Source organism: Pogona vitticeps, chromosome 6 (assembly GCF_051106095.1).
Source record: "Pogona vitticeps strain Pit_001003342236 chromosome 6, PviZW2.1, whole genome shotgun sequence".
Taxonomy (NCBI): domain Eukaryota; kingdom Metazoa; phylum Chordata; class Lepidosauria; order Squamata; family Agamidae; genus Pogona; species Pogona vitticeps.
This window is the reverse complement of record NC_135788.1, coordinates 35762965-35790036: the sequence shown is the minus strand read 5'-3', so window position 1 is coordinate 35790036 and position 27072 is coordinate 35762965. Positions and strand designations below refer to the sequence as shown.

General features: G+C 38.3%; 2 protein-coding genes across 22 annotated transcripts; one reads left to right on the top strand and one right to left on the bottom strand.

Moving 5' to 3' along the window:
* Nucleotides 1–1414: 1414 nt before the first annotated feature.
* CBX3 (chromobox 3) lies at nt 1415–13634 on the bottom strand. 8 transcript variants are annotated; one of them, XM_020780746.3, is made up of 6 exons: nt 13502–13634; nt 11909–11959; nt 6650–6792; nt 4252–4417; nt 2883–2977; nt 1415–2028 (listed from the first exon to the last, which is right to left on the bottom strand). In XM_020780746.3, exons 2-6 carry the CDS (start codon nt 11930–11932, stop codon nt 1902–1904), a joined length of 555 nt encoding a protein of 184 aa, XP_020636405.1. In that variant the 5' UTR covers nt 11933–11959; nt 13502–13634; the 3' UTR covers nt 1415–1901. The 8 variants fall into 8 exon arrangements, with proteins under 8 accessions (XP_020636405.1, XP_020636427.1, XP_020636421.1 ...); XM_020780768.3 differs by having other exon boundaries at nt 6650–6789; XM_020780762.3 differs by having other exon boundaries at nt 13438–13569.
* Nucleotides 13635–13728: 94 nt separating this feature from the next.
* HNRNPA2B1 (heterogeneous nuclear ribonucleoprotein A2/B1) lies at nt 13729–26419 on the top strand. Of its 14 annotated transcripts, none has more exons than XM_020780817.3 (13): nt 13729–13982; nt 17327–17437; nt 18372–18518; nt 19058–19268; nt 20499–20600; nt 20684–20776; nt 22016–22078; nt 22814–22933; nt 23641–23763; nt 24033–24115; nt 24274–25186; nt 25447–25553; nt 26127–26419. In XM_020780817.3, exons 1-10 carry the CDS (start codon nt 13953–13955, stop codon nt 24092–24094), a joined length of 1062 nt encoding a protein of 353 aa, XP_020636476.1. In that variant the 5' UTR covers nt 13729–13952; the 3' UTR covers nt 24095–24115; nt 24274–25186; nt 25447–25553; nt 26127–26419. The 14 variants fall into 14 exon arrangements, with proteins under 14 accessions (XP_020636476.1, XP_020636486.1, XP_078233345.1 ...); XM_020780827.3 differs by having other exon boundaries at nt 13737–13982; nt 20684–20764; XM_078377215.1 differs by lacking the exon at nt 13729–13982 and adding an exon at nt 13989–14171 and having other exon boundaries at nt 20684–20764.
* Nucleotides 26420–27072: the final 653 nt, after the last annotated feature.

Here is a 27072-nt window from a genome sequence, read left to right as displayed (position 1 = left end):
AATATGTATTTTCCTTGAATCTTAATTTAATTTCAAAGTTTTCGTCTTGAAATTTTTGTTCCTGCATTGCGGTTTGTTTTTAAGCCTTTTTTATATTTCTTTTTGCATCTTAAAATTCACTTGTAACTAAATCATTAAATGTTACTGGGGTTTTTTCGGGCATTTCATTTTCTTGCAATTGAATTTTATTTTCAAGGGTCATTGGATTTAAGTGTCTTGAATAAATAAATAAATAAATAAGAAAGATATCGCCATTGGGGAGGGGGGGCAATGATAACTTCCTCAATGGCTCAAGGGGGGTTTCAAAAAGGTTAAGAACCACTGCTTTAGCTGACATTCTCAGACTGAGAGTCCAACATTACACAGGCAGATGGACTATTTGTGTTTCTGCCTGTGTAATGCCCAACATTACACAGGCAGAGGGACTATTTGCGCTTCCAAAGAAGTCTTGAATATTCTTACTTATTGAAACAAATAGATTCACAAATATTCTTCTGTTCTGCAGGAAATTGTAGTCCTTCTGATAAAGTTGTACAACTCCCATCATCCTTCACTAGCTAGATCTGATAGTTAGTCTTAACATCTACCCCCTCCTCCAATTGCTGGGTAACAGCACAATTCAAAGCACCCTACCCTATTTTATTATGCCTTATGTGCTTAGTATAAATGCATGTATTTATGTAAAGTTGAGAGTCCCAAGCTAGGTGTATATATTTTTTTTCAAAAGAAAATGTGAATGATTTGATACCTAATGTGTGGTTTTGTTATGCTTAGCTCCTTAAGAAGGCTTCGCTGAAATGCGTTGAGCCAGACCCATTTAAAGAATACAGAATAAAGAGCTTGATTATATTTTCTACATTCTGAAACTTCGTCTCTCATTTTTAACCCATAAAGCCCTAAACAGCTTGAGTCCACGCTATCTCAAAGACTGCATCTCCCTTTATGCGGCTGCCTGGGTAGTGATATCAAGATCAAGGGAGGCCTTTCTCAGTCCTATTTGGTGAGAACACAGGAGAGGGCCTTCTCTGTTACTGCACCCAGACTCTGGAACTCCCTCCCACAGTAGGTCAGGTTGGCTCCATCTTTGCTATTTTTCCTCAAGCAGCCTTCAGACAGGCTTTCCCTTAGAATGAGAGGGATTTTTAATGGAGTACTGTGCCCTGTGGCTCTGAAGCTATTTTTGGTATTGATTTTACTTAACATTTTTAGTGTGGTGTTTTATTTGATCCCTATTAAACATTTTCATACGTCCTGTTTTTAGCTTTTAAATATTGTCTTTTAATGATATAAGCCACCTCAGGTTCTTTTTTAAGGAGAAAGGCAGGGTAAAAATATTTTAAATAAATAAATACTTTCAATAGCAGAAATAATAGACTGAAGACTTTTGCTTTTCACGGTTACAAAAAAACTGAACAAGAATATAAAAGTATTGTATTGTTAGCTCAGAAGTATTTACAATAAAGTAAATAATACACAGTGCACTTTCAACTTACTACAAAGTTTTTAACCTTGTCCCCTCATAACCAAGAACCCGGTTACTAAAAGGTATCTTAAAGATTTAAGAGGGGGGAAATGCATGCTTATCTGCTGTATAGAAGGCTACAAAAACACTTGCATTTGAACAAATTGCCATTAATATTCACTATTAACTATCAAGTTTTATAAAACAATTTAATATGCAGGAAGCAGTATCAAACACTTTCCTGTAATAAGCAAAACAAATAGCACAGAACTTGTAACATTTCTGTTTATGCAAAACACATTTCAAAAATAATCAAACTTGTTTCATTAGACTTAGAAGCTTTCAACATTTCTGATAAGTCAAAAGCAAATATATATATATACCTATCTATCTATATATATATATATAAAAGAGGGAGCAAGGGGGACAACCCAAACAATTATTGTGCTTCATCTTCTGGGCATGAATGCCAAGTTAGCCGTTCTTCATAAAAAGCAATTACGATCTGAGGGCATTTCACATTGGCTTCTTTTGCCAGCACCAGGTCTGCTTCATCAGAGTTTTTCCTAGTTTAAGAGAGAATTCCCATTAAAAGACATTGAAAATTATTTCATAAAAACACATGCTTCAAATAAGCATAACTAATACCTTTTTTTAAAGTAGTGCAAGAATATTAAGCATGTGAATATTTATTTAATTCTTGAGACATTATTCCTAGCTGAATTTCCATACTATTAACCTATAAAGGCACAATATAAAATGTTGCCGAGGTTAGCTAGTAACATGTTTGTAACCCAACCCTAAATATGTATAGTGCAAACTGCCTCACTAAGGTGAATAATATTTAATGTCCTTTGGGATTTGAGCATTGGCAATTACATTTGGAGATCCCTTTCTTAGATACCTTCAGTTGATTTAACTGATGAATGTACTTTAATATACCCAATAAACTGCTAGTTATATCGTTATTTTTACACGTGGTTGTGATATTCAGCAATTCTAATCTACTGTTGCTGCCAAGGCTTATCCAATAAACACCATACTTTTTATATAAACACTTGAAAAACTTGATTGGATTTATTTCAACTCCTTTGATTCTCCCAATAAATGTTAAGTAACTATCAATACAGGGCAGGTTAAAAATATGTTAATATATGAAAGATATAAAAATAAAACTTTGTTGATACCAAACAGCATGAACAATCAGTATATTTATATAAGAAAGACCCTTATTGAGTTTGACGAGATAATATGACTACGGTTTATCTTTCAAGATTTAAACTTCTATCTTGCGAGTTTATCTATTCGAACTGCAATAGAAGACTGGTTACTAGTTTGCAATAGCAGAAAATTGTTTTCTAATAAAATAAATCTAAAGTTCTTTCTGGACAGCTACTGACATATCCATTTGGTCACTCACCATTTCATAAGAAACATAAGTTCTCCACTACTGTCTGTGGCTCCAATTATTCGCTCAGGATCAAGACCTCTTGCAAATCCCCTAGGCTTATCAACCTATTTGATTAAATATTTAGAGACACATAAAGTACCTACTGAATACAGTACTGTAGAAAAATCACTACATAGCCCTTCCTCCAAAGAGTTCAAGGCAAAATACAAGAGTTATCTCCTGGTGCAGCCTCCATTCACTTACATATCTATGCACATATGTGTTTGACATCAAGAGAGAGACAGAAGCCTTATCCAGCTATTATGCCTGAATCCATATAGGACTAAATGGCGAGTGGGATGTATTAAGTTCAGCCCTCATAAACTTTGTTTAATGCAAAGGGCCACAAAGGAGCCTAAAGGTGTATTCAAATGAACACAAAGAGCGCTCCATAAGAAATACAGTGGTGTCTCGCTTAACGATTACCTCGTTAAATGACGAAACCGCTTGACGATGATTTTTTTGTGATCGCTTTTGCGACCGCAAAACGATGTTTAGATAGGGAGGAAATCTACTTTACGACGATTGGTTCCCTGCTTTGGGAACCGATTTTTTGCTTAACAATGATTTTTAAACAGCTGATCGGCGGCTCTAAAATGGCCGCCTGCTGTGCAAAATAGTTGCCCGCTGTGTTTTAGGACGGATTCCTCGCTTTACAGGCACCGAAAATGGCCACCCCTATGGAGGATCTTCGTTGGACGCTGAAGTATTTAGCCCATTGGAACGCACTGAACCAGTTTCAATGCATTTCAATGGACTTTTTCATTTCGCTTGACGAGGATTTCACTTAACAGCAATTTCAATGGAAAGAATTATCCTCGTCAAGCGAGGCACCCTGTATAGCTTTGGACTGACGTTATTCTCCAGGCAAATATGCCAGGTTGTTGTGATTTAGTTCAACTCAAGCAAAACAGGTACAGTAGGTGTAATACTCAATGAAAACTGTACATGAATTATTGGATGCCTCCTACTGACAAAATCACTTATCTCTAGAGTATAACAGCTAATAGTGAAAGACTCGTTTCTATATCGAATTCACATCTGTTCTTCAGCTACCATCCTGCCCCTCCCAGATTAAAATCAAGGAGGCTTTATCAGAATTTCTTGGAATCTTGAAGAAACAGGAGAGAATGCCAGGAGTATAATGTGGAAAGAAAAGAGTATCCACCTCTTAAAATAGATAGAACCTCAGAACAGTCTAGCCTCCACTCACATGGAGAACTGGTTTATCTGGAAGTCATTTAATAGGCTATAAAACAGGGTAGGCAGACCCAAGCTGAACCTCACTTATGCATTTCAAGGAAATACAGTATTACGAATAAGTCTGTGATTCACTTACAGAATCCCTTTTTTTCTTTGATTTGCTTTCATCAGACTCACTATCTGAAAGAGATTTTCTTTTGCCACCTTCTGTTTTTTCTTTACCAGCTTTCTGTGAGTTCAAAAAAGCTTCTATTAATTCTGGACAGTCCAAATTTTCTTCAGGCTCCCATGTGTTATCAGCACTAAAACAACAGTTATGGAAAAACGCAATTAGAAATCTGAATCAGAAGAACTGATTCTGAACTTTAACATGCCCTTGTATGATATTAATAACATATTAAGCAGATATTAATCAATTTTTATGTTTCAATTGTGTGCAGTTACTGGGAAACACTGCTGTCACAAAATACTATTATTCCTTCCCCCTTTCATTTAGGCCAGATATTACAGCAGTTTGTTGCATTTCAGATAGAATAATTAATAGCCATTTATATATAATTATTTAAGTATAAACCTAATGCCTTAAAATGCAATAGTTTGCCAAAGTGTACTGGGGAATAAAACAAGTTTTATTTCAGAATCAACTTACAGCAACTACAAAATCACTACCTCTATAAAGGTGACAGATACAATAATACAGAGATACTTAATATTTAGAAATTTGAAGGACAAACAAGAACAAAGGAACTTTCTAGAGGGTTCTAAACTTTATCCAAATTTACAGGTGTTGCGTGAGTGCAAATGAGCATCCACAAGAATAGAAATAAATTTTTTAGTGATTCCTAAATTGATTTTTGTTTTTAAATACTGTACTTGTAACACTATCTTCCCAGGAAGACACTTTCTACATACTTTTAAAAACAAACTCTGACTATGATGAACAATTATGATAGAAATAACAGTGCTAGCAATAAGCTACTAAGTACTATCAATCAACACAGGTATCGACAGTATCAGTTCATTTCTAATTTCCAGCACAATCTGAATTGGTTATTACAACATCCATGTGTTATTATTTTCTATTATCTTTGCCCACTGGAAGCATATCCCTAGAAGACATATGATCAGCTAGTTGTTAAAGGCTGCAATCCTACAGATTTAGTGGGAGTACATTTCATGAAGCTCAATGGTGTTTCCTCCTGATTAGATATGTAAATTATACATTATATATACTTTAAACAGCAATCAAACACACTACCCATGGCTTAACAATTTTTTTAAAAAAGCAGTGTGGTCCTTGTATACCAGAGGTCCCAACCTTTTTTGGTCCGCGGACCGGCTGGGGAAGGCAGGGCACCCCCGCGCCTGTGTGTAAACAGAGGTGCAGCACTTGTCTGGGCATGCATGCACACTCATGCGCATGTGCAAACGGTGGCACCGTGCTCACACAGGCGTGCTGCAGTGCACATGCAGCCACAAAACGGCTGTGCGGGGGTGGGGAGATCTGGCTCGGTCTGGCTAAGGCCGCGGACCGGGGGTTGGGGACCTCTGTTGTATACAATTCAAAGGCAAGGTTGGGAGAAAGCTTTACAGACCACTAAAAATATCACAGACATATGCTAGCTTTCAACTCTGTACAGCTCTGTACATCAAGCTGGGCACCAGGTAGCTGTGGGTGGTATATAAAATTTCAAAAAATCGTGGCCAGGTATATGTACTAAAAGAATTACTCACCCTTGCTTGCAAATTGTGTACAAGCACAACATATATTTTTTTCTTTTTTGTTGGAGGATGGAAGTTACCCTGAATAACTAACCCGATCACCATCTACAACCAAACACAATATTTAACACCACACAAACTGTGAGCTAAGGGCAATACCTTCCTTTAACCACTCGGTAATAACAATGATAGGCTGCAATAAGCTCAACTAGTGTATAGACTAAATTTTGTGCGCACTTCTCTGATACAAGGTTTAACACAGTGTGCCTGTATCCCTAGCCAAAAAAGAACTTTGTGATTCAATGTAAGGGGGAAGGAGAATGCTAAATGAAATTTTGACTAATAAAATTGTGAAAGACAACACAAACCGAGGTGGATTCTGAAACGTATACCTTTGACCTAAGTCTGCAGCTTCCATTTTGAAAATTATTTTTAACAAAGGAACCTGGCAAGCACATCTGATCAAGATTTCAATGTCTTCTGCACCATCCATAGCTCTCTGGCTTATGATAAAGACCTGTGTAGGGTCAAAATCTAGCTTTCGTTTCTGAGTTTTTAGTTATTTTTGGCTTATACATCCATAATGTGATCTGGAGAAAAAGTCTTGACATGCAAATAACCAGAGGTTTTTAAATCTTTTAAACTGCTGCCTCTTACACAGCTGAAGAAACATACCATAATTATGGGGAAACATTTTACATTCAGGTCCAGCTATCAACATGCCTCTCCTGCAACCACGCTATCTCTGTGTGGAACTATGGTCTACATCCTCAATTAAATACTGATACAGAAGTAGCTCTGAAGTTCCTTACTCAGTAAATCCCTTCCATTTCAAGAAGTACTCAACCTTGCCATTAACTACGCGCCGGTCCAAGACTTTTTCCACAACAAATTCTTCAGGTTCTGCTTCTTCCACTTTTTTGCCTTTTCCATTCTGCTTCTTCCCCATTTTCTGCTATAAAACAAAATCAGTTGAAAAAGAACACCTTGTAACACAAATACCAAATCCATGCTTGAACCCAAATTTTATATTCTGCTCGAGGAGATGCCATACCAGTGATTTTAAATAGGAGGACCATGGAGACCATATAGCAAACATCACCACTCTTCTAAATTTAAAATTCTATCTTCTAAATTTAAAATTGTAAGTCTTTTGTTGCAAATTTATGCAAACCATTTCCTTTATATAGATCTGAGCAATAGTAGCCCTCTTGATGTTATTGAACGGAAACCCCTTTGCTATTAACCATGCTAGCTGGGGCTAACAAGTTACTATCTAGCAACAACTGGAGGATCACAAGTTGCCTATTCTTGGCACAGCCTGTTTATTAAGTGACCTTGCATAAGAAGCAGCAGCACACCTAAATAATTGTGGGGTGATATGCAGTTGATAGAAAACTTCTTCAAGATGCTCAACACCAAGTATGGGACCTTTGGATTTTTTCTATTTTTTTCCTTGGACTGCAGGTTACACATGAACCTAGGCAAGTCTCAATTAGGAGTCACCATTATATGCTTCAAAAAGAAATAAATAGGTAGGAGTGGCTAAATTCAATTGGCGCTGCAAGAGATTAGGGGACTGGTAGTCCCTCTGCTAATTATTCTCTATAAAGGGTACCTCTCAAAAAATTATCAATCCCTTAATCCATTGCAGTTGCTATGAAATTTAGCCATTCCCACTAATTTGCTTCTCCTTCGGGCAAGTAACAGTAGGTAGCTCCAGACTGAGACTTACATGCAAGTACTGTACTGAAACTTCTGAGAAAATGTATTTTTTTTTCATGCAGCTTCCAAAATTTTGGCTTAGAGAATTCCTGTCAAATTGTAGGAGCTGCAATAATAATCCAAAAATCCCATGCCTACTGAATGCAAATTAGAAGCCATATACATGGTATACCTAAAATTCCTCTTATAATTAAGTCTATACATAATTTCAACATTGGACACACGAACATGATTGTAAAAAAAGCTTCAGAATTCCTCCCAACATGTTGGACAAATGTCCTCTGCATCACTGGCATAGCTTTCATGATGAAGCTCAACAGGTTTAATACAAGACTAAAAGTGGGTTTAAATTAAATTCCATAGAAAAACACAGAGCAGCCAAACAGGATTCAGATAGCGAGTTTTTACATCCACATCATCCTCAAAGCATTTCAACTTTAACAATGCGGAATTCAACATAATGAAATGTTATTTTCCCACAATTCCCCTATGCATTGGTTTAAAACCAATTATGTTAGTGTCATGTTAGAAGTGCTGCAATTCAGTTAGAATTAAATGCAGAGTTGTGAGCACAATTTTGGATGCATTACATGAGAGGCCAGTGAAAGTAGCAAAAATAAGGAAATCCCAGAAATACTAATTCCTGTGGGAAAACAAGAATTGAGAGAAACAATGGCTAGGATTTCCATAAACCACAGTGAAATCTAGTATGAATGCAGACCTTTAAAAACAGACAAACCAACAACTTCCCTGTGACACATCAGACAGACTTTTTGAAGGAAAAAAAGGTGATGGTTATATAGACCACTGGTTCTTAACCTTGGGTTACTCAGGAGTTTTAGACTGCAACTCCCAGAAGCCTTCACCACCAACCGTGCTGGCTGGGGTTTCTGGGAGTTGCAGTTCAAAAACATCCGAGTAACAAAGGTTAAGAACCACTGATATAGACCATCTAACTATGACAGGATTTAAGTCATTGTAAACACCTTTCAGAAGCCCAGCTGTCTGACTTCCAACCAAGGTTAATGAAAGGCAATTTTAAATGCACTTCCACCTGACTGCAAAATACTAGTAAAAGCACAAACTATAAAAAGAAAACCTCAAGATTTCCAGAAATTTTTGATGAAATGCCCAAAACGCACTCCCAACTTTCATAGGAATGGAAACTCTGGGACAAACTGGAATATGTACATGATTATGGCCTCAAAAGTGTAAACTTTAATCTGTCGATATTTGCATCACAACTGTTTGAGGGAAAGAGGTTAAAAAGTTGTTCACTAGAGAAGAGCCAGGTCAAAAGAACAAATATAGGATACCTTGCAGTTACTTACAAACTAAATCCAAAGGCACCTAGAAGACATCAATTCAAAAGTAATTTAGCCTCTGGATAACGCTTGTGTGAAAAACAGCAGCACCCTAGCTACAAATATGTGTCCAAGAATGTTGTCTACACTAGAGTTAAAGTAGTTTGATACCACTGTCCTGGTTCCAACTCACAAAAATTTTGGATGTACATCCCAGAACTCCATAGAATGAAGCTCTGGCAGTTAAAAACAGTACGAAAAAGACGAAATTGTAATGTCAATACACTCTTAGATTTGAATATTGCAGATATTTACACAAAACCCAACCTACAAGAATACACTGTGATCTCTCCTAAACCTTAGAACACTGCACAAGAGGAATCCGAATACCTTACAAAAATATGCACGATATACTACCTACATCGTTCCCTGACCTGCAGGTCCTTAATACCTGCCTTTCATATCAAAATTATTAATTTCTACCCACTTATTGAGCATCAGTTTTATCTAGAGATGTACAGCTATTAATTCATGTTAAATCCTCCATGTGTAGGGTGTGGTATAAAATATGTCAGAGATTTTTATTTTCAAATTGTTTCCTTAATTGAAAGCTCAGTTCCTAATTTAGTTTATTTATACTATATAACATTCTTAGTATATCTGCACACATTTGAGGTTACTAATTAATATTTATGAATCCCCAAAATCCATTGTTCTACAGCTTCATTGTGAAAATTTATGTTAATTCATAGGCTCTGATGGGAATTCTGCACAGTATTCTTAAGAATAAACACGGCTACATGTACAGTATTTATTTCCCTTTCACATATGGCACTTGATGATACACACAGATTACTAGTTTCCAAACTATGTGACAGTGTAGCACTATTATAAGAGGCCAACTAAAGCACTCCCTGAAAAACTAATTTATTTATTTATTTATTTATTAAATTTATACCCCGCCCCTCTAGATCATGTCTACTTGGGGTGGCTTACAACATAAAAATCAATATAATATATATATAATCATTAAAAATACAATTACTATATTAAGACAATTAATTTAAGAAAGGATTACCAAGATGGGGTGGGATAAGGAAAGAAGAAATAAAAAGACTTAGCTGACTGGAGGGAAGGCCTGCCTAAATAGCCAAGTTTTTAATTGTCTTTTAAAAACACCCAGCGAGGGTGCCAGCCGAATTTCTGTTGGGAGGGTGTTCCACAACTGAGGGGCCACTGCCGAGAAGGCCCGGTTTCTAGTTTTTTCCTTCCGAGCCTCTTTCGCCGTCAGGCCCCTCAGCAGTCCCTGCTGGCTATGGCGGGTGATTCGGGTAGATCTGGGTGGGAGAAGACAATCTGCCTAATATTGAGGTCCCAAACTGTTTCAAATACAGCCACTGTATTTGAAAATCCACCATTCTATGCCTTGTGGAACAAGGTGTTATGCAGTAATAATTTCCTCTCTAAACCAATACATGGAGAGCTAGGTACATTATTTCAAGGAAGTTATTAAGGATGTACATGATTTTATGAACACAGGTGCACAAATTTTGGCTGATCTTGGTAAGCAAGCCAAGATAAATGTGAATCTACCACTCCTCTGCTCGGTGCAATCCATACTGTGACCTCCCCCGCTTCATTCTTCGGACAATCCTATCTGAGATGTTAAGGCCCACTATGTTCAAGAATATTTCCAACTCTCACCCCACCCATCTCTAGTAATCCCTATCCTGTACTCTGTTTAACTAGCCCATGCATTTTGAAAAATTTGCTTTAATTGTAAGATGAGCTAAGTATATCCACTATTGATGCTGTAACTGTCTGACAGCAGGTAAAGTTTCCTGCTTGTCTTCCCCAGCAACAAGTTTAGAGCTGGAAATTAAGCACACAAAATCCCCACAGCTGTGCTAGATTTTGGAAAGCAACTGCAATGACCCTACCCTGTCCCTCACTCTACCTGTGAAACTGGGAGGGGAGCTCATTTTGGTGCTATTCTGTGGACACTCTGAAGGGCCCCCATTATACATTATCCCAACAAATCTTATTTTCCCTCCAGCTGGAAAAGGTTATGACTTATTTGTGCAATGGGGACAGTGGCAAATCCTGAAACACTACTGTGGTCCAATCAATTACAGCTTAGAACAAATGTGATGGGTAAGAATCTCTTTCCCTTCTATAGAAGTGATGCCTTCTCACTTTTATCAGTCAAAAGTGGCAAGTATGGGTGTGGAAGGCTCTCCATAAACTACTGCTAAAAGGAATCTAATTCCAGAAATACTTAGCTTGTAAAACTTCTCCATGCCAGACTGACTAGAAACAGGTAATGAGAGGGAAGACTCTAGAGGTATCTTCTGACAATTTCAAAATTATATGTTTCGAAGTTAATTAATAAAACAAAATTTTTGTGAGGATTTTAATACACGTTTAACATAATAAATCATTAGTGGGATGCATGTATTATATGCTTTGTGTTTATAAATCAAGAGTTTGAAACGATCAATTCTGATGTTGTGCAAAATTGTTTCTGTATATATTCATGTGTTGGACTTATAGTCAATACTAGTGTTACGTCGTCATCATCTGTAAAACAAACCAAGATATAGATCTGCTGTCTGTCAATATAAGCTATCCAAGTAGAATAAGATGATCAGGTTATTACAGCTGGAGCTAACACTGGTGATTACACTGCTAACCAGTGTTCCACTTCCACCACTGGTGGTCCTAAATAAAGGAGACCTTAAATCTATTCAAGGGTTGATTAAACCTTGGTCTCTCCTTGCCCAACACAGAAATGAAAAATCACTCTGTGTACAGGGCAGTGTCAATAATTAAGTAAACTAAAACAAAAATTCACTGTAACCTAGCAAATCCATTGAAGCCAAAATCTGTATTCTTTCCAGTAGCCTTACTTTCAAGATTGGGTATTTTCATAGAATAACTCTGGGAGATGTGGATGCACCTTTTTACACAGTGATGCCAACAATAAATCTGAAGAAGTATGGTGGTAAAATCCTTACATATCTTATGTGGTCATGAACTTACCAATGTAGTTTTATTGGTGGCCATTTTTATTGCAGACTTGCTGAGCTTTTACTAGAAAAATGCATGACAAAAGGAATGTTGCATTACTCAGAGAAAGGCATCTCAATACAAGTATGGTCCTTTTTCTATCCAGGTGATTTTAAAGACTATATTTCAAGAACATTAGCAAAGCTTGAAGTTACACCTGCATTATGTTAAGCATTATTTGGAGTTAACCATCACCAGCAATACATGCTATGCCTCTTCATTAGCCATCACACATTCAACAAATGTTTGCAAGAAAGGCTTACACTTAACACCCGGAGGCTTTAATAAAAATAAAATCTACAGTAAAGTGTAACATTTTACAAAATCCTAAATACACTTTTAGTCAATTGTAATCTTTCAGGGAAGATGCAGGACTCTAACAGAGTAATCTGCAGTAAAAAAAGTTATACTGGTAATCTTAAAAGTGATACACTACATAATTTTACATGAATTTAGGTCAGCACAGTTTTTTTCTACAATTAACATGCAGTGCCATCTCCACAAACCTACAAAGAGCATGTGATGCTGCAAAGCAAGCCCACAACCCCTTTGACTCAGCAATGCTTCCCATCTTCCTGCAGAAAACCCATTTTAGGCCATGCAGTTGATATGTGGGGCTTCCATTTTTAAAGACAAATAGAATGAGAAAAGAAGAGGGCTGCTGAAGAAAGGATGTGTAAATATTACAGCACTTAAGACCGAGGTGCAATAACCAAGGGGCAAGGCAGATAGAAAAGAAAAGAAATCCCAGACAGGATTCCTGTACCCAAGATTATAAAAGGTTAAAAAAAATGTAGCGCCAGTTGCAGTGGAAAACGTCGAAGCACCAAAGCCATTCGGAGTCGACCCTTTGCCTCACCAACATCCCATTTCGCTGTTTTCCCACAGATAGCCCACGTTTGGGCCCCATCTGCAAGCACCCACCCAACCCAGGCGCTAAAGCTTCAACGGTCAAATTTTTTAAACCCGTCCACGCCTCCAAACCTTCGTGGGATTCACGGTCTGGGCCTCCTCCTCCTCCAGTCGCCACTGGGATTCTCCCCGATTTCAGGGGAGAGGCAGAGGGAGAGCTGGTTTACCACAGCTGCCACCCTCCTGCGCATTGGCCCACTTAATTTAGAGATTTATGAGGAAAAACTACACCAGAGGATTGATCTGCCGGTTACGTGGGGTCTTTGCTCTCCCCCCTTCGACTACAAAAACCTAGCTAAATGTTTTTTAAAAGTGGGGGGGTTATTTTCAAAAGTCGATTATAAGAAGCCAGGGATGCCTCCCTGTGAAGAGCCTTAATGGGCCGAAAAAGCAGCGAGGACACCATTTTTTTTAATGGAGGAAGTCGGGGAGGGAGAAAAGGAGGCCACGCCTGGATCTTTCTTGGGAGTTACATAAAAATATAAAGGCTTGCTTCTCCAAAGGGGACACGACCGCTCTCACCCCGCCCTGCTCGCCGTCCCCCCACCCTCGTCCCCCGTTTTCCTCCCCTTTTCTCCTCTATTTCTTACAGTCAAGATTATTAGAGGTAAGCTGAAGTAAGGGAGGCAAAATAAATAAGAGAAAGATACGGACTTCACTGGCGCCCAGCAGATCGGCTCCCCTGTATTCGGCTCCCTCCCGGCGCGCACTGAAACCGGAGTGGCGGCGGCAGCAACAGCGACCTCTGAGGGGGCGGAGAGGAAGAGGCGAGCGCGAGGGGGAGGGGGAGGGGAGCCGGAGCCGCAGCGAGGGCGGGAGCCGGGAGGGGGCTGGGCAAGGCTCGCGGCCGCTGCGCACGAGCAAAAACGCCGCCCTCTCGCGTTCCCGCCCTTCACTGCGCCGCCGCCACCAGCAGCAGCCGCCGCTGCCGCTCTCTTTTCTGTCGTTAGCCGCTTCGCAGGCTTCTGCTGCACCCTAGAACGTCGCTTCGCGGGGAAAGAGAGAAGAAGGGGGAGAGAAAAAAACCTCCACCCACCCCCACAACCAAACGCATTCCTTTCCTCGTTTCTTGATTGTGTGTGTTTTTATTTTTTTGAAGGACGAAATGCCTCGCGGAGACCGGGAGAGCGATTGGGTGAGTGAGGTAACGGGCGGCGTGGGTCCAGTAATGGCGGACCCTTACTACTGCAACCGCCCTCCTGATGTCCTTATTGGGTTTCCTGGCGGGCGGGCGAAGATGGAGGGGGAGGAAAATGGCGGGCGTAGAGAGAGGAAAGAACGAGAGGGGATTGAATCCACTGCTCAGCCGTTTTCGGGGAAGAAGGTAGAGATCTGAGGGGAAGCTTTAGTGGGTGTTTGAGAAGCAAAGCCCGGAGGTGACTAATGGCGGGCAGTTGAGAGGCCACTCGCCTTTTTTCTTTTATGAGACGTTTTGCCATTATATGCCATGTATAAAAAAAACTTAGACATCAGACTTTTATTTCTCCTTGACTTCAGTAAACCCCACAGCCGTAGAGATAAACCCCCTTTAAACGATTTTCGACTGCCGGGTAGTAGTGTCGATTTAAGAAAGGGAGGAGGGGCCTTGATTAATTGAACTCCCCCCTCCATTTTGGCGCGATTATTGTTCGTCGCTCTTCGGCAATTTCCGGATAACTGCTAAAGGCCTGCTTTTGTTTCGTTCGGCTTTTCCGGAAATGGTCGAAGGATTTTCTCCGAGTAATAAATACCCTTCGTCAGTCTTCCGGCTGAGTCCGAATGTGAGGCGGATGGGTCCGAAAACGGCCGAAGGGACCTCTTGGGATGACGGTGCGCATTTCGCTTTTGTCGGAATAACCGTGACCAAAAGCCGTTGTTGCGGTTCTTTTTGAGAGAAAATATTCTTAATATACGTGTATTCTAATTAATGGGGCGCTTTAAAGAAAGTGAAATGGCCGTTTTAAAGAAAACAGCGAAGGTAGCGTGTCAACGTGCGTTGTTCGTGTATAATTCTTTTGTTTCGGTGTGTTGTGACAATTCTGTGGTTTCACATACTGTACAGTACAGCATTTTAAAAATGATCCTAAGGCCGTTTGCTAATGGGGGAAATGGTAGGTGAATTTTCAAGTACGTAATATTGAGCGCCGCCATTACCAAAAAGACGGGATCATATTCTCAAACGGGGTTACGTGAAACATGTGGCCTGTAGTGCGCTAACGTAGATTCCTGCGCTAAAGCACGACCGCTGCGTAAGTTTAGGTGTTAGCCGATACAGTACTGTATGCGGTTAGTGCGGATGAACGAAAGCACTAACTGCGGCACGGTACGCCATTAGCGCATGTGCTTGCGGTGACGCAGGATCCGTTAGCTAAGAACACTTGGTGGCGCAGTTGGCGGGACTTCGTACTTTCTGCTGAAGACTGGAGGAAGGTTCTAGAAGGGCCGGCGGCGGTTGGGAGGGGGACGCGGGGGCATCTCGGCGGCCCTGAAATTGGCCCAGAGAGAATTATGGAGGTCAGTCGTGTTTTTTTTTTCTTCGCGTGTAACGAAGACGCAGTGTTACAAGTGAGATAAGAACGCGTGTGAGGTCACAAAGCGAGTAAATTCGCAAGGGGGGCCGCCTCGCTCTTTCTACCCAGCAGAGAGTAGAGGGCGCATGCGCAGAAGTGAAATAGCTGTTGGCCTTCTGGGAACAAACCCCCTCCCCTTCTACGTCGACGCCATTTTCTATCTCAGTGAGCTTGGGGCCGTCACATGGCGGAGCATTTTTTGCCAGCGACGTGCGGCATTTATCTAGTAACCGAAAATACACTTTAAATGACTTAATATGTTGGCTGCCTTCCCCTCTCTCTTACTTGCCCTTTAAAAAAACCCGTTGAGTTTCAGTTGGTAAATTAGTTTATATCATCAGACAAGTAATGACTTACATATCTTCATTTTCAGATGAAAACGTTCTTGTCCTCTTCAAAAATGCTGCCAGTTTGCCTAGCCCTGTCGCTAGGCACACAGTCTGTAGTGTTCTGGCCAATCTATAATCTTCTCATTAGTTGCATAGCTTACTAAATTGCTGAAATGACAAGTCTGTAGGTTGTCTTCGTCATGATCTGCTTGTCTTCAAAGCTTATATGGGTAACACTATTTTTAAAGCCTTAATTCACGCTGGATTGATGATCCTGATGTTCAGATTACCTAATACTTAAAAGTCAAGGCAAACATATGAGACAGTTTCCAGTGTTGCTGTTTAAAGTTTTGAATTGTCTAATTACCAGTTTAGAAATTTAAATGGTATGCACTGTTGCACTAATACCGTCAAGGAAATAGAAAAGCTTTTAGGGTTCTAAAAATGTAGGTTGATGATTATAATGTTCATTTTATAAAGAAAATTTGTTAGTTTACTAATTGCTGTTTGAGCTGTGAAGGAAGCTTGCAGTGTAACACTCAGACTGAACTTTGTTTTCATGCTGTGATGTTTCCTACTTTATTGTGGAGATTGTCCACTGGGGACACTAAAACTACGCCCGGTACTCAGATAATCCATGTAATAATTGCAATAATAGTTTGTATGGAGGCAAAGCATTATGAAAATATAAGCACTGGTTTTGTTATTAAAAGTTCAGTACATAACTAATGCTCATATCACAATTCTAAACCCACAGACATACAGAGTTCTATAGTGGCAGTAAAATGGTACTTCCTTTTATGCTGCACAGGTGAACTGTTTGTTCCAAAATAAGTTTTCAAACAAATCTGTGACATTTTCACGGGTTTTGTCTTTTGGTAGGCATAATTCCTTCATCTGTATTGTAACTTACAATAACTTCTGGTGGAGTTTTTAAAATGAGATTAGCTCTTAAATTTTGTCCCTTTTGCTATCAAGAAGAGATAAATGGAAAGGCCAGACAGATTTTTTTTTGAACTGGATGAACTTACCAAGTTTTAAAGTCACCTGTTGCCTTCCAAGTGTCTTATTTACCACTAAGGATTAGGGGAGCATGTTTCTTCCAAACACTTGAGAGAGCTGATAAAGAACCACTACTGTAGATATATATTTTGAGTGCTGCAGGATTTAATGGTCAAGACTTGTAGCAAGAGCAAAGTGGTTCATTAGCATTACATGTTTTTCCAAATATCCAGAGTGTTAAATTGTGAGGCTACATCAATCATTAAGACTTGTTTTTTTTTATTGCTGTCCTTGGAGAATTGTTTAAGACTTCTATGTTGTGTGTGTCTTTCCCAGGGTGTGAATAATGTAACTAATGTCCAACTAACCTCTGGCTTCTTTGTCTTCAAATAAATCTAAAGGTTTACGTAACATTAAAATAACCTTTTCCACTCCTCTGAGTGACCAGAGAAGCTAGAACTTAAGATACTTGTTTTTTATAATTTACTGTGTTGAAGGATGGAAGGTATAATGCTCCTCACTGTCTTGTGGAAATACTAAACATAATATTAAATGGTGTTTAGATTGTGTGCCATATTGTTATCTTCTTTTTATGTTAGAGAGAAAAGGAGCAGTTCCGCAAATTATTCATTGGTGGCTTAAGCTTTGAAACAACAGAAGAAAGCCTGAGAAACTACTATGAACAATGGGGAAAGCTAACAGATTGTGTGGTAAGTTGTGTTTATTAATCATACTTTGGTTTTTGTTTAAAAAAATTGAAATGTTTCAGGTGGTCTGATCTTTATCAGATTGGCTTGCTTTTGTACAGTTTTCTATTCCTAGAAAGTGAAACTCAGAGTGAAATGATAGGATACTATAAAGTTCTAGTTTTTGTTTCACATTAATTGCAATATAACATATTGTTAAGAATTTAACCTGTAGGTGATCTTGATTGGATAATAGAGAAACAGATTCATTAACTGATATTTTCTTGTCTGTTTATGATATGAACTGCTAAACACAATCTGTTCTTGCTGGATGACATATGTAATGGGTTTCAAAAAGACTAAAGTGTTCAAACTCTCAGCATTTATAATGGAGGGAGACTGGATATGCAACCCACAACTTGCAGAAGCCCACTTTTAACTGTAACACTAATGTGGTTGAGTGGTAGATCCAGATCAATTCAGTGCCTGTGCCGTTACGGGTTATATTTGTCTGTATCCGCTTTTAAATTTTTCCTTGATCTGTTGCCTCCACTCGTATTTAGTAATTCTGAAATCAGTTATCAAATCACTTGGTTTGAGTGAGTTTTAAATCGCTCAGTGATTAGTGAGAGATGTTTGAAAAAGTTGGTAACTTCTAAAGTGTATTAGTAGAGTAGGAACTTTAAGGGAGATGTAGAAAAGTACTGTATAAATGTTACAGCTCTTTTAAAAAGGAGGAAGGCTGTGGCTTTTGCACGTGCTGAAAGGGGTCCTGGTGATATCAGATGTTGAGTTCATATTTTGCCAGTGAACAATGGTTTAGGAAGTGTCCAGGCATCTGCACCTGTTTTTCAGTTCCTGCGTAGCATATTGTTTAAAAAGTTTAGTTGTTCTATTTAAATATTAGCTCAGTAATGCAGAAAATTTATATGAGCATGCACATTTTTTCATCTTGTAGGTAATGAGGGACCCTGCAAGCAAACGCTCACGAGGATTTGGTTTTGTAACATTCTCTTCAATGGCTGAAGTGGATGCGGCTATGGCTGCTAGACCACATTCAATTGATGGAAGAGTGGTTGAGCCTAAAAGAGCTGTAGCCAGAGAGGTAAACTTCATTTTAAAGTTGGGAGCTTTCTGTTTTTGAGTATTAAATTACATGTGTGAAGTGATTTTGAGCATTCTAGAGCAGCAGTCCCCAACCTTTTTCAGTCTGTGGACCGGCTGGGGAAGGTGGGGCAGCCTCGTGCACATGTGTGAACAAGCGCTCTGGCATGAGTACCGCCATTTGCAAAAGCGGCACGACGCTTGTCTGGGCGCACTTGTGCTCGTGCGCATGTGCAAACGGCAGCACTTGCACAGGTGTGCTGGAGCGTGTGTGCAGGTGCATACGGGCTATGCGGGGGTGGGGCGGGAGGTCTGTCTCGGCGGCCTGGTCCAGCTCAGGCCACACACCGGGACCAGGGGTTGGGGACCTCTGTTCTAGAGTACTATAAAATTATTCAGTGTTATGAAATCAGTAAAATTCTTGGTTTTAATTAACAAGGGAAATCTTTAAAAGTTCTAGGATTTCTTTTAATAGCAACAATTGATGTTTTTGTTCTAAGTGTTCAGCAAGTGACCTGTTAGTTCTGTTAAATCTTAAAGGAATCAGGAAAGCCTGGGGCTCATGTTACTGTGAAAAAACTGTTTGTGGGTGGAATTAAAGAAGATACTGAGGAACATCACCTGAGAGACTACTTTTCGGAATATGGAAAAATTGACACAATTGAAATAATTACGGACAGACAGTCTGGCAAAAAGAGAGGCTTTGGATTTGTAACTTTCGATGACCATGACCCAGTGGATAAAATTGTGTGTAAGTAAATTTTAAACTCTGTTATTCCTAAAATACATATTTGTTGGGGGGCACAACTGTGTGCTGTTTTTGAAAGAAGTAACTTGTGTTAAGGTGTGATGTAACCATTATTAGAAGTAGTTCTGTGGTGATCCTTCGATTGTTTGTGATGAGCGGTGACCAGAGCCATCATGTGCCACCCTTTCAATGTAAGGAATGATAGATGTGGGCATTCCTTTGCAAAGGTAGTTGTAGTGCCTTTCCTGACCATCCTTATTTCTTCTGTTCTTGTGATACATGATAGGACTCTACATCACTGGTTCTTAACCTTGGGTTACTCAGGAGTTTTGGACTGCAACTCCCAGAAGCCTTCACCACCAACTGTGCTGGCTGGGGTTTCTGGGAGTTGCAATTCAAAAACATCCGAGTAACAAAGGTTAAGAACCACTGCTCTACATTATAGACTTTTAAACTATCTTTTAAGAGAGAACACTATTCTATTTTCTGTTTATTGTGTTAGCATACATACGGACTCCTGGAGATGTCTGATCTGGCCACAGTGACACATGTCTTCATTAATCCAATATTGATTTCCTTAATGTGCTGTACATAGGGCTGACATTGGCAATTGTTTGGAAACTCCAGCAGATCCAAAATGCTGCAGCCAGACAAAATGTTGCTGGTAACAGGGATCGCATCACACCCCTGTTGCAACAGCTCCACTGGCTTCTAGTCTGTTTCTATGCACCATTTAAAGTGCTGTTTTTTACCCACAAGGCCTAAACAATTTAGATTTGAGCTATCTGAAAGTTCTAATCTCCCTTTATGAGCCTCTCTGGGTTTTTAAATCATTGGGGAATTTTTTTTCCTAAGCAATTGAGTGCCTAAGGGGGAAGTTCTTGAGAGGTTTTTTTAAAAACAAAAAATTTTGTTTTTAGAATAGTTATAAAATGTTAACTTCTCTAATTTTTAATTTGATATCTGCTTAGTTATCAGTGTATTATGTTTAGTTTTTCAGGTTATTTTAGTATTGTAAACGGCTTTGAGACCTTTTAAGGAGCAAGGGCTAATATAAATATTTTAAATAAATTAAATAATAATAGATGTTTCACTAGCATAAATGGAAGTAAGTTGCCCCATAGAGTTGCAGCATTCATAATTTTTTCTAGAATATTTATTGCGAGTATAGTAAATGATTACTTTCGGTGTTGTAGTGTTTGCTTTCCAATAGTTTTCTTTTAATTTTTTTAGTGCAAAAATATCACACCATTAATGGTCATAATGCAGAAGTAAGAAAGGCTTTATCTAGACAAGAAATGCAAGAGGTTCAGAGTTCAAGGAGTGGACGAGGAGGTATGCTTTATTTGCATCATATTTCATTCTTGAACTTTATTGAAATCCTATTGTAGATAGCTTAATTTATGAAATATTTTCAGGTAATTTTGGCTTTGGAGATTCCCGTGGAGGTGGTGGAAACTTCGGTCCAGGACCAGGAAGTAATTTCAGAGGTGGATCTGGTGAGTTAGATGGTATGGACAACCTTTACAACTATACACATATTAAATCATCCCTGTTTGTTTTCCATAAAAGTACACTGATATTTTCAGAAATAATTTTGAAAGAGGTAGTTTTAGCATGTACTACCAGAAGAGTGGTAGCATCTAAAAGATGTTTCCAGAGGAGTTGCGGTATATGAAAAAGTAAAATCTAACAGTTCTATTAGGCATTGAAGTGCTGAAATATATTTGTCCCTTGTTTTAATTTTTTTTGTTAGAGCAGCATTTTGAAGACTATCAGATCTATTTTAATGAGAACTTTTGTGGATTATAGATTCAGCATTCTTAATTGCACTTCTTGAAAACTGCTAACAGTACTGTTGTCATTTTGAAAACTCATTGTCGGTCTCCTAGTCACTGTCTTTTTCCAATTTCACTTGATACTCTCTCATATCCTGTTTGTTTATAAACTTGTGGCCTTTTATACAGTGGTGCCTCGCTTAACGATTTTAATTGGTTCCAAAAAATTTGTCGCTAAGTGAAAACATTGCTAATGAAATGTATTGAAAACCGGATAATCCGTTCCAATAGGAACGAATTGCCATCCTTAAGTGAAAATCGCCATAGGAAACATCGCTAAGCGAAACGCAGTTCTCCAATTGAAATGTATTGAAACCTATTCAATGCATCTCAATGGGGGGGGGAAATTCAACAACAAATTAAAAAAGAGTCAGAACAAAGTCAAATTTTGTTAACAAAGGGTTTATTAAATGCACTTTATGATTTCAAACATTTTAAACAGTAAACTTTAACTTTATAACATTTAAAAAACAGCAAACATGAGGCTGTTTAAACCATCGTTAAGCGAAACGGGACCCAAAAATTTAATCGTTATTCGAAGCATGGTCCCAACATTGCTAAGCGAAAATCGCCCATAGGGACCATCGTTAAACGGAGCGCAAAAACGCTCAGAAAACGTCGCTAAGTGAATTCATCGTTAAACGGAGCGCTCGTTAAGCGAGGCACCACTGTACTTTGTATGTCTGATAAAGTGATTGTAATCCATGAAAACATATCTTGAAAGAAATCTGTTATTTTAAGTTGCGAATACTTGTCTTTTATCATTTTATGTAATGGAAGCAAATGGCCATAGCTGCTAAGGCTATTCATGCTTTTCATGACAAGATTGAATACAATAATTTCTGTAATAAGAAAAAAAAGATTGCATTAATACTAAAAGTAACTTCATGGCAATTGTGTTGTCTTGAACAGATGGCTATGGAGGTGGTCGTGGATTTGGTGATGGATACAATGGATATGGCGGGGGACCTGGAGGTTAGTCACTTAAATTATTTGATTTGAAAAGTTGTGGCAAACAGTCGAGCTTACACATTTTGAAGCAGAAGCCAAGTATCTGCTGATGATAGAAGTTAACAAAAATATGAGTTTAATTTGTTCTTTTTCTGCGTATCATCAAAATTTTTATTTTTTCTAAACATATAGTAATAGGCTTTTCAACAGTATTCAAATAATTGTATGGCATGGAGGATATGACTATACTGTGTATTTCTGTGCATTGTGTATGAATTTGCAGTGTGGCTTTAAAAATGTTCAGAACCACATGCAGGCCACTACCCACAAAACTGCAACTACTTTACGTCAGGTGCTATACAGAAATTTTAGGTCATTAACATGTGACATAATACTTTGTATTGTTTTTAAAACTTTTGTGAATGTATGATAAAGTATAAGATTTTTTTCGCAATTAGCATTTAGACGTTCCCTGCACATTTCATAAATGCTTAAGAAGTTCTTTGGGTTCTGGCTGTAGGGCTAAGTCCCAACATCTCAGTAGTGTTTGCAACAAAATCTTCATGCCAGCTCTAGGGAGTAGATATGTCTGGAGAGTAATGGGGGCTGCAGTTAGAGAAGACTAATTTCACTGCATGCTGCCATTCTACACATGTACTGTCACTGGATAATGCTTGTTGGAAAGATCATTATAAGATTGATTCAGTTTATGTGGCCAGCACATTATTAGTTTTTTTATTATGCCTTACTTTACAATAGGTGGCAATTTTGGAGGCAGCCCTGGTTATGGAGGAGGACGAGGAGGATATGGTGGTGGAGGACCTGGATATGGCAACCAGGGTGGGGGCTACGGAGGTGGATATGACAACTATGGAGGAGGTAATATTTGAAGGGGGTGGCTGTTTTAAAGTAGTGTTGGTTTAGATCAGGGTAGGTAGCTGAGGCCCTTCTGGATACTTTGATCTAAAACTCCTTTCTGACTTCAGGTGTCATAACCTGTAGCCTTTAGTTAGCTGTATGTTTGAATTAGAAATAAAACATTTGAAAAGTTGTTGAAATACATGATTGTCACACTTTAGAAAATGTTGATTTATTTAAAATACATACTTTGTGAAGGTAAGCATTATTCCATTCGGATTAGTTCTGCAATTATTATTTTTTTTTAAGTCACGTGGTTTCCTAGGCTTCAATTTTTGTGCTACCAGCTTCCTCTGTTCTGCTCATTTTGCTTAGTCTTAACCTTCCTAATAGCTGTTTTCCTTTTAAATTTCATTTTTCTTGTGTATCAGCTGAAATGGGACAGGAGTCTCAGCTGGGCTGAGGAAACATTGCCTGTGCAGGACAAAAATGACATCCTGTTGTCACCTTGCTTGGTCTCTACTGCAGCTGCATATTGGGGAGGCGCAGAATGTTATTTTGGTTATGTATAATCTGCATAAAGTTACATATGAGTGAATTATTCTTCCCTTTCAAGGACTAGTTCCCAAGTCCCGACCATACAAATTGACTTGTTTGTGTGTGCAGAGATAAAAGTCCCTGGCATCTTCTAGAATGTTGGTTAACATGAGTAAATTCTTTTTACTCAGGCAATTATGGAGGTGGAAATTACAATGACTTTGGAAATTACAACCAACAACCCTCAAACTACGGTCCAATGAAGAGTGGAAATTTTGGTGGAAGCAGGAACATGGGAGGACCATATGGTGGAGGTATGTCGAAATGAAATAACAGCTAGCTACTCCTAACTAGGAGTAGCTTTAGTGATGTAATTAAACAAATGGCATATTCTTTGTTCCTTTTCTTGTTAGTGCTCTGTGTTTGAGAAAGTAGTTTTGGAAGAGATTTGAGGGACTTCTGGAACAACCTTTGGGGTGGGAGACATTGCTTCTTGCTGTAATTGTGTCAAGTTGGTGACATGTTAGTTTGCTTTCATATAGGTTTACGTGCTAATTTTACTTTTTGCAATCTACAAATACAGGAAATTATGGTCCTGGAGGAAGTGGAGGAAGTGGGGGATATGGAGGGAGGAGTCGTTATTGAACTTCTGTAAGCTTTTCATGGGTGAGTGTACTTTTTGAAATTCTAAAATTTCAGTGTTTCTTGGTTTTAGCTGCAGGGGTAAAAGCTTTTTAGGATCATATTATCTTTCCTTTAAAAAATATTGGGTAGATGGATAACTTCATAACCTATTTTTTTACTCTTTACTTCTGTTGAAACAGGCTTCACTGTATAAATAGGAGAGGATGAGCCCAGAGGTAACAGAACAGCTTCAGGTTTTCGAAATAACATTGTTAAGGAAACACTTATCTCAGTCATGCATAAATATGCAGTGGTATGGCAGAAGACACCAGAGCAGATGCAGAGAGCCATTTTGTGAATGGATTGGATTATTTAATAACATACCTTACCATGGAGGAAGGATTGTAAAAATGCCTTTGAGACAGTTTCTTAGCTTTTTAATTGTTGTTTCTTTTTAGTGGTCTTTGTAAGAGTGTAGAAGCATTCCTTTGATAATGTTAAATTTGTAAGTTTCAGGTGACATGTGAAACCTTTTTTAAAAAAAATTTCTCAAAGTTTTGAAAAGCTATTAGCCAGGATCATGGTGTAATAAGACATAACGTTTTCCTTTTAAAAATTTAAGTGCGTGTGTAGAGTTAAGAAGCTGTTGTACATTTATGATTTAATAAAATAATTCTAAAGGAAATGTTGTGTAATTATAGATTTATTTAAAGTATATTGTAAATCAAGGCAAGGAGTGGGTAGTAGAAGGTCCCACAAATACTGCAGTCATTGTTGTATATGTAAAATGCTGGTCAGATAATGTTTTCTGTAAATCACCAGGTTTAAAATACCTAGATAACTTAAGGGATATCTCTGCAAGGAGAAACACCTTTTTAGATCTTTTAGATGCTGCTTCTTCAATGGCAAGGAAAGGAAATATCCCCAGCGAGGTACTCTTCCAGGGACACAGGTCTAGTGCAAGAGAACTCTTGAGAACGGCACTAAGTTCAGCCAGTCTTAAAAAGCTGTGCTGTACTTCTGCAAAGCTTTAACTACAGTAGTTTTAAGGATGCCAACGAAAGCTGAGGGTGTAGAGCAAAGTAGTTCTAAGCTTCAGTTAAACTTCTTTAGGTAAGATCTTATTTATTTTTTCTTTCTTAATATTCCAAAAAAAGACTAATACTATATGACAGTGTATTGTTTCAGTATAGTGGTTATATTAATTAGTTTAACATAGAAATGAACAAAGTTAACAATTGTATATTGCAAAATATGAATTCTGTTTTTATTTATTTGGGGGTGTGGGGTTTATTGGCTGTTTATTTTCTGTTATGGTTTTATTTATTTTAATTTCAGCTACTTAACCTATCTTTTCCCCTACTGGAATCTAGCTTTATGCACCATGGACAAGCAATAGACCTGCTGAGCAAAAATGAACCAGCCATGTGGCCATTAATGCTTTGCAAGGGTTCCATCCCTGCTGTGGGTAGTTAAAATGGTATGTTGCAGCTCATTTACATGGTTCAGTTTCATGTTTTTGTCTTTCATTTTCATCAGAGTCTAAACATTTAAATGCTGGTTGCAAAAATTAGGGCAGCCATAGGTATATAATGTAACTGAAATTCCTTTGCTATGAAAACTGTGCAGTCTATTTTGTAACTTTTTGTCTGAAGACGTCCTTACTGTAGAACTATTAAGCGCAAAAATAATTTCTTTCACAGGTTTGTGACAGAGGGTGGTTAGTAGTGTGCAAGAAATATAGGCAAGAGGTTATAGATACCTGAGGTGGAATTTGGTGAGGATGTTAAACTTATTCTTGCACATTTCTTTAATAGTGTGTTTCAGTATCAGGTTTCTCTGGCAAAATTTACAAAATCATCACCAATTTTATTTTATTTTTGACTCGGATATTTCAATTTTAAAAGCCTCTGTTTGGTACTATCTGTGTAACTTTAAAAGCCTGGATTTTCCCTCATCTGGTTTTGTAGCAATTTGCTGAAAATTTCCTATAACTTTTACAAAGAGGCATATATGATAAAACATCTTCAGATACTTTCTTTTTCTTTGGCAGGAAGATGCCAGGCTGCAGGTAATTAATGAAGAAGTGGTCAACCACAGAAACTTTCAAGACATAAGACAATACTATTGTCATCACAAAATAATTGGTTTTACTGGTTTTATTAATACCTTTTGGGGTTAAATGAATGCTACTGCAGCCTACAGAAACACTTTTTTAAAATACATGAAATTATAGTTTTAAATTGTTTTTAGAATTCAGTGTGGATAGGAAATGAAGACTAATGTTAAGACAGCAAACACTGTTATATTTTTATAAGCAACATAATAAAGTTTTATACAAAAATATTTCTAGTCTGAGAAAAGTCTGACATTTTATGGAGTTAAAACAATTTATTTTGTTACCTTTCGGTATTTGTTACATTAACCCAAAGAACACATTTTATATGAACTGCAGAGTAATGGTGTCTATATAACCAAATGTTACTATGAAGAAACAGAATGGAGAATAACTCATTTTATCAGTATAAAGAGCAGCTACAGCTGGTAAAAGGAGGGGGATCCTTTTTAATACCATGTTTCCCCGAAAATAAGAGGGTCTTAAACTTGTTGTTTAGTCGTGTCCAATTCTTCGTGACCCCATGGACCAGAGCACTCCAGGCCTTCCTGTCTTCCACTGCTTTCCGGAGTTTGGTTAGATTCATGTTGGTAGCTTCAATGACACTGTCCAACCATATCACCCTCTGTCATCCCCTTCTCCTCTTGCCCTCACACTTTCCCAATTGCTCAATAAAACAGCATCTTACATAGATAAGGCTCAGCAAGTATTCACTAAGATTAGACTCCTTGAATATCTCACTTTAGAAGCCCTATTAGGGTCACTATTAGTAGGTTCCAACTTGATGCCACAAAATATCAATATACAGAAGTAACAGCAACAACAAAACAAGGATAAACAGGCAACAAAGATCAAAACTCAGGTTATACCAGTTAAATAGGCC